Here is a 12954-nt window from a genome sequence, read left to right as displayed (position 1 = left end):
GGGTAGGTGAGAGGGCACGGGCAGGTGTGGCCGCGTCTGAGCGGGGGGGGTACGGAGGTGCCCAGAAAGGCATAGGGGCTTCTCGGGCAAGTAGGGCAGAGGCACCTGGGCAGCTATGGGGCTAGGTCAGGTATGGTGCACCTAGGCAGGAAGGAAATACCTGGGCAGGTGAGATCCAGACGGATGTGGGAATATGAAGGTTCTGGGGTAGGCAAAGAGGGATGAACTGGGATGAGCCCCTGGGCAGGTGTTTTTAGAGTGGGCAGACAGGGAGAACGGGTTGAACGTCTGAAACAGGTATGGGGACACCTGAGTGTGTGTGTAGGGGCAGAGTAGAGGAGTCCCTTGGAGGTGGTGCCCCCAGGAGGTGACAGCACAAGGGACTAAGGCTGGAGCAGGGCAAAGCTGGCCCAGAAGGTTGTTTGGGCTCTCTGGTGGGACCCTCTCTTACAGGTCCATGCTGTCCTGCCAGGGTTCAGCTCGACTGGCAGCCCACCTGGCTCTACCCACCCTGTCTAGCTGCCCTGCCCAATGATGCCAAGGAGAAATGAGGTTATGAATGCCCCGCTTGCCTATGGGGCAATCCTGAGTTTTTCTTCTTCTCTTCCAAGGACTTCAATTTGTCAAATGAAAAAGATGCTCACGCAAGTGGCAGCGATGAGAACTCGGAGCGTGGCAACTGGTCAAACAAAGGCGACTACCTGCTCTCTATGGTGGGCTACGCTGTGGGACTGGGCAACGTCTGGCGATTTCCCTACCTCACCTACCAGAACGGCGGAGGTATTGAATGACGGTGTTGGGTGGGCACATCTTGGTATCCCCAAGATGGGAATGGGAAGAGGAGTCAGAGGCATCTCTGTGCTTTTTGGGTGCCAGCTGAGGAGGGAAACTGAGTTTAGTTTTAAATGCAGACTTCCAGAACTCTTCTGCTTTACTCATGACCAACATGCATCTTTTACCTAAGTGGCTGCTCTCCTTCCCCAGTGCTTATCTCCCTGGTGTGTTTATAGAGGGCAATTGAATCCCTTCTGCACCTTTGTTTTGTCAGACAAACAAGTTAAGCTGGAATAATTATCCAAGCTCAGTAATTATCCCCATCAGATACTTGGGAACTTCGAGGCAGAGAGAGCTTCTACCTGCTTACACAATGAACCTGTACAATGCCAAATGGAAGCACTGGCTTCCCTGACTGCTATTCCAGAGCTTTGTATGCTTGCCAGACAACCACTGATAATTAAAGAGAGCATAAGTGCCAAGTAACTGCACAGGACTTACTTGTATGTACTTACTTGCTCTGCCTAACAGTCATTTCAAGTCAAAATCTGGACTGTAAATGTGGCACAGCCTGTACAGCTGCATGTGGAACACAAGGTGGCATTCTTGGTGCAGAAGTTTCATCCGAGTGAGCTTCGAGACCAGGTTGTGTTATAGCTTTGTTGAAGAAAATGGTGAAAAAAAAAAAAAAAGTTGGGACATCAACTGTTCTACTAGACTCTTATTTCTTATCTGCCACAACAGAAAGATTTGCATTTAAAGCATATTTGTGCTGCTGCTTGTATCCTGCTCTGTGCCACTTGCCCCATGTTTGATAAAAACAACTGCTACATCCTTGTTTTGAAACACGGGAGTAATCCAGTTAATTCTGTGGGACTGTTTACTTCCTTAAATTACAGCAGGTATTTGTTGTTCTTTGCAGAACTGGATCCTTAATTGCTTTAAGTTCATTGAGAGTCAAGAAGGGGAGAGATTTTTGTAGGAAACTTTCACAGAACAGGGCTATCATTGATACCAGGTTAATGTGCACTTTAAAATGGCCATGAAGAAGAGTCATACTGAGATCCTGGTTGACAGAGGGGTCAGCCAACAACAGAGAATAATTTTCATGTCTTTACGTCCAGTAGCTACTTGAACAGGGCAGTTGCAAATCACAGCTAAGTACATGAAGGAATTGTTCTGTTCCTTTTTAAATTAAAAGCTGGAAGATAAACCAGAAAGCAGGCAAAGCCAATGGTGCCTATAGCTGAACAGTATTCCTGCTTATATGAGAACAGTATGTCTGACAGTTTTTGTAAAATCCTTTTAATTCTGTAAGAGAATCCATCCCATGTAAATCACCAGTTCTCCTGGTAATCTGTGTTTCTTCATCTCAAGTATTATTTAGTCTTACACAAAACAGGATTTAGAAACAAATCTCTCCATTCCACAAAAAGTTAAAATCCCCACACTTGGATATTTGAGGTGGAGAGAAAAGGGAAGTATAAAATGTGGTGGATACTGAAAGAGCAATTGTTTTCCCTGTGTGTGTTTGTGGTTTTGGGTTTAGTTTATTTGTTTAGGGTTTTTGTTTTGTTTTTACTTCTCTCCAGGTGCTTTTTTAATCCCATACACCCTGATGTTGGCATTAGCTGGCTTGCCCTTATTTTTCATGGAATGTTCCCTTGGACAGTTTGCCAGTCTCGGCCCAATTTCCATCTGGAGAATATTACCATTGTTTCAAGGTTGGTATTGTGATGTTTTGCTAGATTTTTTTTGCTCTAATAATAAACAGATATGAAATAACGATTTCTTCACAAAGTTACTAATTCTGAGAAGCTGGTTTCTGCACAGAGGATATTCCCAATGTTACCAGGTCAGTATTATGTTTCCAGATAGATCTTCCTTGTTGTTCAACTAATAAGCAGATGTAGATTGGGAATCCACAGTCTGCATTGGGAGCCGTATTCTGGTGAGATAAAATAGACTAGACTCCGGTTTTGTAAGGTGAGATGCCTCTTTCGATAAGCAAAATAGTTGTAGTTTGTCTGTCTCTGTGGGGGTTTGAATTTAACAGGGAGATTTGTGTTCCGACACAACTAACCATGTGCTTTCCTTCTATTCCTCCAGGTCCTTCACCAACGGGTGTAAAGGACTATGTAATTCAGCTTGTTTGTCCTCTTTATCTACCAGAGGAATTAATGTAGTAACAGGGAGGCTTCTTTGTAATGCAATAGGAATCTTAGTTGCCACCTTGTACAGAAACAAAAGGGATTACAGTCTGGCTGGTTGCTTCAAGGCTTACTCTTTTTTTCTTTTTTTTTTTCTTTTTTTTTTCCTCCATTCTCTGCTCTGCAGCACAAGCAACCTTTCATAAAAGCAGTGTATTTAACTTGAAAGCAAAAGTCTACAGACACAGCAAATCTTTTGTGTTTCTATGAAGATATAAACTTAAATATAGCCTCTAAGATGACTGGAACAGTTTGGTAGACTTTCCTAAGCTTGCAGAACAAAGTTTATTTTAACAAAGGAGAAGAACTTAATTATTGTCACAGGTTTAGTTTTCTGTGTTGCTTCTTATTTATTGGGAAAACTAGTCATTGCAGTGGGACCTTTAAAATGGTTTGGTCAATTCTAGTATAGTTCCTTTTATTTTACTAAGCCATCAAATCTTCAAACTGAACTGGACGAAGATAAAATACTGAATTTCTCCTTTAGACTTGGACTTAACAGCTAGTCCCTTTTTTCTGTGGGCCCGATTCAAACTCTGTGTCAAAACTACATATGAGGTGGTTGGTTTGGATCATAACCCTCATATCATAGCTTTACCCTTTCCCTGTTTAGTTGCTGTTAAAAAATACTTTAAAAACAAACCCAACCTCAACTTCTTCCTATCTAGCCTTTTAAAAGACAAAAAAAAAAGGCCATTTTTCTTTCTTTTTTTTTTTTTTCTAACCCAGGTTTTGGGTAATTAAGACATTGTGATTTTTCTCTTTCCTAGGAGTGGGCGTCACGATGGTCATCATCTCAACATTTGTGGCGATCTACTACAATGTTATTATTGCTTATGCACTCTACTACTTATTTGCCTCATTTCAAAAAGTGCTACCATGGTCAGACTGCTTTTCCTGGGCAGATGAGTTCTGCAGCAAAACACGGTTAGGTACCGTACTTAACAGAGAGAGCTTAATGTTACTGTGTTTGATAATTGTGCTTTGTACTGTTCTCTGGGAGAAACTACAGGAACAAGACAGCTACCTGTGTCTTGAAATCCTGGAGTTTTGTCTCTGAACACATAGGAGTGATGCTTATCTGCTTCCATGCCATCAGTTCTGGATACCTGGGAAATCTACATAGAGATGGACTGACAACTACTTGTTGGATCCCTTTTTTCCTTCAAAATCTAAGGTTTCTTCTAGTACATACAGTCCCTAGAAATACTGCATTCCCATTTTATCAAGCTCATCAGCAAAGGAAATACCTTCTTTACCTGAAGCAGAGCATTGCTGTAGCTTTTATCTAGGGTTCTTTCATTGTCTTTTGTCTCCCCTGTGGCTATGGTAATCCTGAGCACTGAGGAGACACTGGTTTCACACTGTGACAACTGTTTAGAATGTATTTCCATGCTATTCTTCATATTTGGCAGCAGATATATGGCTAAACACTTGTTATCTCACCAGTTTCCATATCAGACCAGTTTAATGCAAAAGGTGAAGTCAGTGAGGTTTGTTAGTAGTTAGTAGCTGGAAATGTGTAGCCCTTTGACTTCTGAGATTATTAAAATAACAGGGATAGGATCACAATAGATTACATTATTTGAAGTGTTAATGTAATTGTTACTCTCTTAACCAGATATCTGAAAATGTCTTTGAAGATTCATAGGTTTCTTAAAATGAAGTTGAGATGCTTTATTTAACAAAATATTAGCACTTGCTTATGGGCTAAATAGAAATATTTTGCCTCAAAATTTGTAAGTGCTGGAGAAATACAAAACTGAGCTGAAGGAGCTGTCCTGAAATAGGTTTCAACAAGATTTTTCCAGAAGATGACATAGTGTTCTTTATTGTATGTTCTTGAAAAGACCAACAACACCAAAAAAAACCCAAAATGAACAAAAAACCAACAACAACAAAACAACACAACAAACCATCCAATCTTAAAAAAAAAAAATAAAAACAACAACAAAAAACCAGACAGCACCATACCCACCCACCCCTACCCCCTTGGGAAACTGGCTAAAGAGCTCTGGTAGGCTCTCTGCCATAAAAAGGTGAAGTTGCTAGAGGATGATCTGTGTGTAACCTTGGTTTGGGACGAAAGTTTTCACAGAGTAACCAGGTCTCAATCTTGACTATCCTGAGTTAAGGTTTTTGTGAGTATTCTTGGTGCCAAGTCAAAGGTGAAGCTGAGCACATCAGATTCTTGGTGTTTTCATTTACAAAGTAACAAAGTCACAGCTGCAAATGATTCTTCAGGATTGCTTCTAAATATTGTTAGTAGACAAACGGAAGCTGTAACTGTTTAGAAAACATATTTTGCAATGAGTCTGATTTTTATAGTAGTTGTCACTGTGTCAACAATCCCTTTTGCTTGCGCTTTCAGTGAGTGACTGCAATGCAACCTTAGATGGAGAAATCATTCATGCAAACTACTCATTCATCACAAGCAACAATCTCACGTGTATCAATGGCACCATGAGCTACAAAGCAGTGCAATTTCCTAGTGAGCAATACTGGAAGTAAGTAAATATTTTAAAGAAATTGCTGAAAATGCATTTATTATGCTTTGTGGTTTTGGATATGCCTCCTATTTTTATCTTGTATTTTTATTCAGAAACAGTTTAGTCAAGGGGTGTGGGTATGCAAATCTGTGCAGAGAGGAATAAAAATTTAATTGATGACTCTGGGTCCTTAAAAAAAAAAAAAAAAAAAAAAAAGAGAAGCAAAGGAGTCAATCTGTAGCAAACTGAAAAATACTTCAGCTTAAAGAAGTCCTCTTCTCTGGAGTTCTGGTACGGAATACTTAACATCTTTATGTATGCTACATACTTTTAATCAGAAGTTACTATGCAAAATATGTTCATCTTATTCTCTAGGCCTGTTGTGAAATGGCCATTTCTTTAGCCATATGGTTTCAATTTGCCTCATGTTCCCTGGGTTCCTAGGAACTGAATCTTCCCATGGGCTCTCTTCTTGCCACCAGAAATTCATGGTTAGCATAAAAGAGCTGAGGTAGGTGTGATAGGCCTGAGGGCTGGTAGACTTTGAAAAGAGGGGGAAAATAGTTACATATTCAGTATTTCAATGGCAATCATGCAGTTCTAACTTGTATGTTTGTGGAAGCTGCTTAAAGGTCTTGTAATATCTGCAGAAACCTGAAGAAGTGGCTGAAGAGGAGTGTGTGTTGCTGTTACAGCAATGTTTTGTGCTTTCAGTAAAGTGGCTCTTCAGCGCTCTAGTGGGTTGAATGAGACTGGTAACATCGTGTGGTACCTGGCTCTCTGCCTCCTCCTGTCCTGGATGATTGTTGGAGCAGTATTGTTTAAAGGAATAAAATCATCTGGAAAGGTGAGTTAGAGCAAATAGCAGCCTTTTGGCCTGATCCTGCCCTTCTGACATCACATGGACTCTGGGAAGGTTAGCACAAGGCAGGATGCAGTCCTAACCCACTACCCTCTGCTGGACTCAGCATTAGGCTTTCTTTCTGCTCCTTGGCTTCATAACTGCTACATAAAATAGGAATAAGGTGATGATTACACAGAAATTACTTAAAACGTGGGGCTCCTAGCTCCACCATGGCTGCCATGTATGTGGGGATCTTGCTGTCATGCAGGTGGTTCCATCTGAGTTCTGGTAGTCACCAGGCCTGTTGTGCAGTCACATGCACATGCCTGTTATATGTGTGCACACATCCTGGGAACACCCAGTAATTATTTGCACCTCCAAATTAGTTAAGATGTTTGGACAATACAGGTCTAGTCTAGCAAACAGATGTGCATGCACAGGTTCCTGACAGATTGTAAAATGTGGTTTGTCCTCAAGATTTCAAGCTGCTTTTAGGAACCAGGTGCATAGGTTCTTGTTTTCAGACTCTGTCCCTGCTGAGCTCCCATTTCCATGTGCTGGAGTGTTGCTGCTTGCAGTTTTCCTTGGGCTAGATCAGCTCCTCCCCAGACTTCAGGCAGGCTGAATTTCATTATTCCCTGCCTGAGGCCTTTTTCCTGGTTTAGTTCCTTCCTTCCCATAGTCCTTTTTTTACCTCCATGTTGTATCTCCATCTCCTTTTCAGTCTCTTTTGCCTTCATTCTTCCTCTCACCCTTTCTGCACTGATTTCCACCCCCCTCCATTCAATTACTTCTGTCATTATGCCTTGCTGTGGTTACTCGCTGCCTGTATTTCTTTCCTCAGTCTGATGTTGTCTCTTATTCTACTTACTATTTGGAGCTTTCTGCCCTCCACCTAGCACTCCAGGGTGGAGCATCTCTGCTTTCCCAGCTACAGCTGTTCTGCAGTATGGCTTCTCTTCAACTCACGTTCTTTGCATTCCTGACAATTGGCTCTTCCTGTTTTTCTGGCACAAAGGTAAACCTCTTAGAGGAGTAAGGTGAGACTCAGAATAATCTAGCTGGGCAGGATCAATGCAAAGATTAAGAGCAGAGAGAATTCACTATCCTGGGCAAATATGAAGGAGATCTTCAGAAATGGAAGACTTGCCATATGATGATGCAATGCCATGGCTTTGTGTAACCAGCAGTATCTGATCAATTATCTGTCTGCTTAATACTGAAACTAAGACTTGAAAAATAAGAGTATTGTTGTTGAACATAGTCTGCATGATGATAGAACTGCTAAGTCCTGCTTCTGGATCACACTGCACTAGAAACTGTGTAGACAAACAGCAAAAAAGTCTGTACCAAGAGAAAATAAGTTCCTATTCCCAGTAAAGGAAGCATGGAGCATGGTGGTTTGTGTGTTTTTCTTTTTGTTTTTGTTTTTCCTTTTTCTTCCCCCCCCCAGACCCTCGAATAGGGGATAACTCCATCCTGGTCATTTAACTCTGACTGGCTTTCAGTTTGTATTTGCTAGAAGCATTGCCTAGCAAGAGACCTTTTGGGTTAGTTGAGTCCAAGCCTTTTCAGAGCAATAAATCATGTCAGAAAACACATTTCTGAAACTCATCAAGTGCTATCTGAAAAGTGGATATGTAGCTTGGGCTTTCTGCTTCTGCTGGAATGCAGCTTCAGAACCAGCTAAGCCAGACAATTTAGTGCTTGGCATGTGTTCATTCCCTGGTTGCCTGTTTTTCGGTTATAGTTGGCAGACCTCAGCCTAAAGCTTACCATTCCTCCTGCATAGGTGTCTGTGTGTCCCCTTGCTTCTAATATGTGTCCTGGTCCTTTCTTTCTTCAGGTTGTCTACTTTACCGCGCTCTTCCCGTACGTCATCCTGCTCATCTTACTGGTGCGCGGTGCCACGCTGGAAGGTGCTCTCGATGGCATCGAATACTACATTGGGAGACAGTCCAACATCACCAAGCTGATGGAGGCAGAGGTGGGAGGTAGTGTCAGCCCTGGAAGCATGACGCACTTTTGTGGTTCTATGGGCTTGTCACTTAAAGAGCAACTTCTTTTTATCCAGTCAGGTGCTTCTTCATGTCCTGCTTGGCATCTTGTATCTGCAGCTGGGTTCTGTTTTTTCAGAATCCCAAGCCTCTGTGTTCTAGCTACTCTTAACTTAATCTAACCTCTGCTTCCTCCCTGCCACACCAGGCAGTGAGGTATTGCCTCTGAGCAGCTCTCAGGGAACATGCTGGAGCTTTGTCTTAGTAAGCCCTGCTGAGAAAGTTCTTGCCATGGCTTCAAGCATTACTCTCATATGTCTCACTTTGGTTACTGGTAATTTCAAGGGCCTTTATTAGAAGGTTGAAGGGACTCTTGAATTTCAGACTGTACCTTGCCCAGGAAATTAGCAAAATTCTCACTCCTGAAAGTCTGTGCTGTCCTTATTTGTTGGCACTGTGACATGATTCATATCTTGACAACACACATATGTGAATGAATTGGCCTTCTTACATCAGTGAATGAACTGACCCTGAAAAGTAACCTCTTCTTCAGGGTTAGCCCAATAAGGTTAAAGTATTTGGCAAAATAATCAGGATGTGACCTTCAAAAGTCATAGATGATATTGTTTGATATTGCTTGAGACTGGAAGGTCACCAGCGTGCCATGTCCCAGCTAGTCTAAAACCCTTCAAAAGTCATAGATGATATTGTTTGTGCTTGAGACTGGAAGGTCACCAGCATGCCATGTCCCAGCTAGTCTAAAACTCCTGTGAAAGACTAAATGTAGAAAACCCCTGGATCTTCAACAGGGGACAGGCTTAAATGTTTATGGTGCCCACTATACAGTAATTCACATGTTCTTATTTCTGGTAGGTTTGGAAGGATGCAGCCACCCAGATATTCTACTCCCTGTCTGTAGCATGGGGAGGGCTTGTTGCTTTGTCTTCATACAATAAGTTCCACAACAACTGCTACTCGGATGCTATTTTCGTTTGTGTAACCAACTGCCTCACCAGCATATTTGCTGGGTTTGCAATATTCTCCATCTTGGGACATATGGCATTTGTGTCTGAGAGACCTGTCTCCGAGGTTGTGGACTCAGGTAGGCCGATTGTCACGCTGTCAGTATCGGCACTTGCTTTGACAAAGGCATGACAATAACTGCATTCCTCCCACTATTTTCCAGGATTTGATCTGGCATTTGTAGCCTACCCAGAGGCCCTTTCCAGGTTGCCAGTTTCTCCTCTGTGGTCTTTCTTGTTTTTCTTCATGCTCCTGCTCTTGGGCCTTGACTCTCAGTTTGCCACCATAGGTAAGTGGGGTTTTAAGTAACTCACAGCTTCTCAAATGAATGTTACCTTTCTTAACTCTGCTGCTTTTCCCCATGCTTCTTCCTTTGCAGAAACACTTACAACCACCATACAAGATATATATCCTCAAGTGATGAAAAAGTTAAGAATCCCTGTAACCCTGGGTGTGTGCATATTGCTCTTCTTTCTTGGTCTTATCTGTGTTAGTCAGGTAAGAAATTAAATTCTTTTTGGCTGTAGGTTTAATTGTGCTGCAAGCAATATACTCAAGTCAAAACATCCTTTCCAACTGCTCCTGTTTGCATGGATTGATCTGAGTTACTCTTGAATCCTTCCAGTGTGCTTGGACATGCAAATAAAAAATTCCCAAAAGGAAGTTTTGAAGAACCCAAGGTTTTCTGTGATTATTGAACTGAGATGTGCTTTTAAATAGAAGGCCTGTACAGAGCATGTGAACCATCAACCTGATGTGTTGCTCCTCAGTTCAGGAGGTTATTTGTGTTAGCTCAAGGGTATGCATATAGTGTGCCTGCAGCAATGTGGGTACCATTAATAGGTGGTGAGTGGACCTTTTTTGTTCAGACCTGACTACCAAACAAAGAATTCAGGATCTGAGAAATGGCCAATTCAAGTCATAAAAACCTATTAGCTCACAAGCATCTGTAGATTGTATGGTTATTTCTCCTTTATGTGGGCATATATATACATATATACAAGGAATTTTAAGTATACTGTGTAAAATTTCTTGAGGCAATTTTTTTTTTTGAAAATATGAAGGTTCATTGCAACGATCCCATCTAGAAATGCAGATTTTTCTGTGCCATTAAACTTAGTGTGAAGAAAATAACTGAGGTGACTGGGGAGTCACCCCAGTTGTATATATGGTTAATCAAAGCATGTAAGTTATGAAACATGATGGCAGGGAAGCTTGTGAAGGGTTTACTGTATAAGGATATGAAATAGCTTAAAGCTTGTTTCCTACTTTGTGATCCTGCTGTTGAATACTGGTGTTTAAAGCTATACTTAACCAACATGGAAAACTTGTGTGTGTAGGAGTATACAAACCTACCAGAACTGATACAGTTAATGCTGTAGCTTATTATTAAAACCGTGGCATCGGCTTTATTACTCTTAAGTTCTGAATCTAATTCTTGTTCTCAGCTCATTATATATGCTCTGCATGTACATATATCTTCTTTTTAGTATACAGATCTACAGCACTTTGTCAGATGTGCTTTTATTTGCATAAAGACACTAGTGGGATTGGGTATGTTTTAACTTTTTTATTGTTTGTTCTACAGGCAGGAATTTACTGGGTTAACCTAATAGATCACTTTTGTGCTGGATGGGGAATCCTTATTGCAGCTGTCCTGGAGATAATAGGCATCATCTATATTTACGGTAAGTTATTTGCATTGAAAATCCCTGATTCCACTCTGCAGTCCCAGGCACGCTGTCTATTAAATGCTAATTTCCACAATAAGACATTTTCAACTTGACTGTCTGAAAAGTTTCAACAGTTACCATCAAAGTGGAGAAACTGTCCTTGACTACTGCCTTTTGAGTAACTATGCCTGCAAGGGAGGCACCTGCTTTACAATTAACCCTATGATTTTCTTTCAACAGGAGGAAACAGGTTCATTGCAGACATTGAAATGATGCTTGGAAAGAAGAACTGTTTATTCTGGCTATGGTGGAGGATATGCTGGTTTTTCGTTACTCCTGTGCTGTTAATGGTGAGTGTAGATGACTGGATTGCATTGGTGTGACAGAACTTGTTAATTGAATATTGAAGAGGTTTCCACGTGAAGATCCAGTGCTGAATGCCCAGGCCCCATTATATAAAGACAGGGTATGACTGTGCCAGTGAAGCAAACTATGTGTTACTTGTGCTTTCTGAGACATACCGCTGCTCCTTGGGTCCTCTCTAAGAGGACCTAGACACAATCCTGCACAAGTGTTCTCACACTTAGAAAGCAAGAGGGAACTATGCAGGATTTGTAGGCCTTTTTTTTAACCAACCTGGACATACAGTGGAAGTTCAAGTTAGCTGTCCAACTGATTTTTTTCTCTTAATCTTTTTGTCATTTTCATTAGGCAATTTTGGTCTGGTCTTTGGTCACGTTTTCACCTCCCAGTTATGGCTCAGTGCCATATCCAACCTGGGGAACTGCTGTTGGCTGGTGCATGATTATTTTCTGCGTCATCTGGATCCCTGTCATCGCTATTTTAAAAATAGTTAGAGCTGAAGGAAACCTTTGTCAGGTAAGGGCACAAAAAAGCTGTTGCAGCCTCAAATATTGCTCCCCTTGACAATATCAGGAATGCTTATGCTTTCTTCTCCAAGACATTTTCTGCACCTCGAGGTGTTTGTTAATTGTATTTTTAGACCAAAAGACACCTGGCAGCTGTGTTGGAGGCAAATTTACCATACTGTGCTCTGATAAGGAGATAGTTTAATTCTCTGGGAGTATATCCACACATTCAACAGTGATTTTCATCATTAGGGCTGTTATTCCAGCTGCTTTAGATTTTCTGAAGAATTTCTATTGCTTTCCATCCCTATATAATTTTCTGAAATTTTGCCTTCCATTTCTCACAGAAAAGAGCAAGTGAAAGATCTGAGGTATGCTTTTCTTGCCAGGCTTTGTCAAAGAGTCATGTTGGTCACAGCTTTCCCTGCTTGTTTCACTTCAGTGTCCAGAATCCACTGAACCCAAAGACATTTGGAATGATTTTTAAAAACTCTGGCAGTTTGTTTGTCATTTGTTGAGCTCCAGGGCATATCTGGACTTACAGTTTTACTGAACTTTAACAATAGTTCAGACTAAGGTAATACATTAAATGCCTCTTGTTTTTGCTTTCCAGCGCATTGCAAGCTGCTGCAGGCCTGCTGCAAACTGGGGCCCCTACCTGGAATGTAACCGAGGAGAAAGATACAGCCACGTTGTAGATCCCAAAAAGGAAAAGGAACATGAGATTCCTACTGTGTCTGGCTTTATATACATTCAGCAATGAGATAGCTCTTTGGATGACAAATTTTTAATGTGTTTGTTTTTTCTTTAACTATTACAGAGTGTCAATGAAAAACAACAAAAAGTGAATCAACCCTATGCCCTTTAAAACTGAGCCCCCAAATGAAAACAAGCCATAGTATTTATTTTTTAGTGCTGGAAGAGGTAAATTAGACACCAAGATCTCCCCAGAAGCTTGGGCTGAGAGATTCGGAAGACGCATTGCAGGCTCCCCAGGCCAATGGACTGGGCATGTTTAACCTCATCCAACCAGTATCATTCTGGACTGCAGATACAAGCATGGAAGAGAACAAAG

The 12954-nt window shown here is 41.4% G+C and overlaps 1 protein-coding gene across 1 annotated transcript in view; it reads left to right on the top strand.

Moving 5' to 3' along the window:
- The window catches only part of SLC6A14 (solute carrier family 6 (amino acid transporter), member 14), a 13031-nt gene extending 389 nt beyond the window's left edge, over positions 1-12642 (top strand). Inside the window, exons 2-14 of the mRNA XM_008946460.1 lie at positions 612-780; positions 2367-2498; positions 3755-3916; positions 5356-5491; positions 6188-6320; positions 8164-8304; positions 9188-9416; positions 9501-9626; positions 9717-9835; positions 10926-11025; positions 11251-11360; positions 11722-11889; positions 12493-12642. Coding sequence (XP_008944708.1) covers positions 612-780; positions 2367-2498; positions 3755-3916; positions 5356-5491; positions 6188-6320; positions 8164-8304; positions 9188-9416; positions 9501-9626; positions 9717-9835; positions 10926-11025; positions 11251-11360; positions 11722-11889; positions 12493-12642 — 1875 coding nt within the window. The remainder of the gene's footprint in view (positions 1-611; positions 781-2366; positions 2499-3754; positions 3917-5355; positions 5492-6187; positions 6321-8163; positions 8305-9187; positions 9417-9500; positions 9627-9716; positions 9836-10925; positions 11026-11250; positions 11361-11721; positions 11890-12492) is intronic.
- The last annotated feature ends 312 nt before the right edge of the window (positions 12643-12954 follow it).

The sequence above is a fragment of the Merops nubicus genome, unplaced genomic scaffold (assembly GCF_000691845.1).
Source record: "Merops nubicus isolate BGI_N331 unplaced genomic scaffold, ASM69184v1 scaffold13188, whole genome shotgun sequence".
NCBI classification, from domain to species: domain Eukaryota; kingdom Metazoa; phylum Chordata; class Aves; order Coraciiformes; family Meropidae; genus Merops; species Merops nubicus.
Note: the sequence above shows the minus strand (reverse complement) of the source record. Positions and strands in the feature narration are given on the sequence as shown.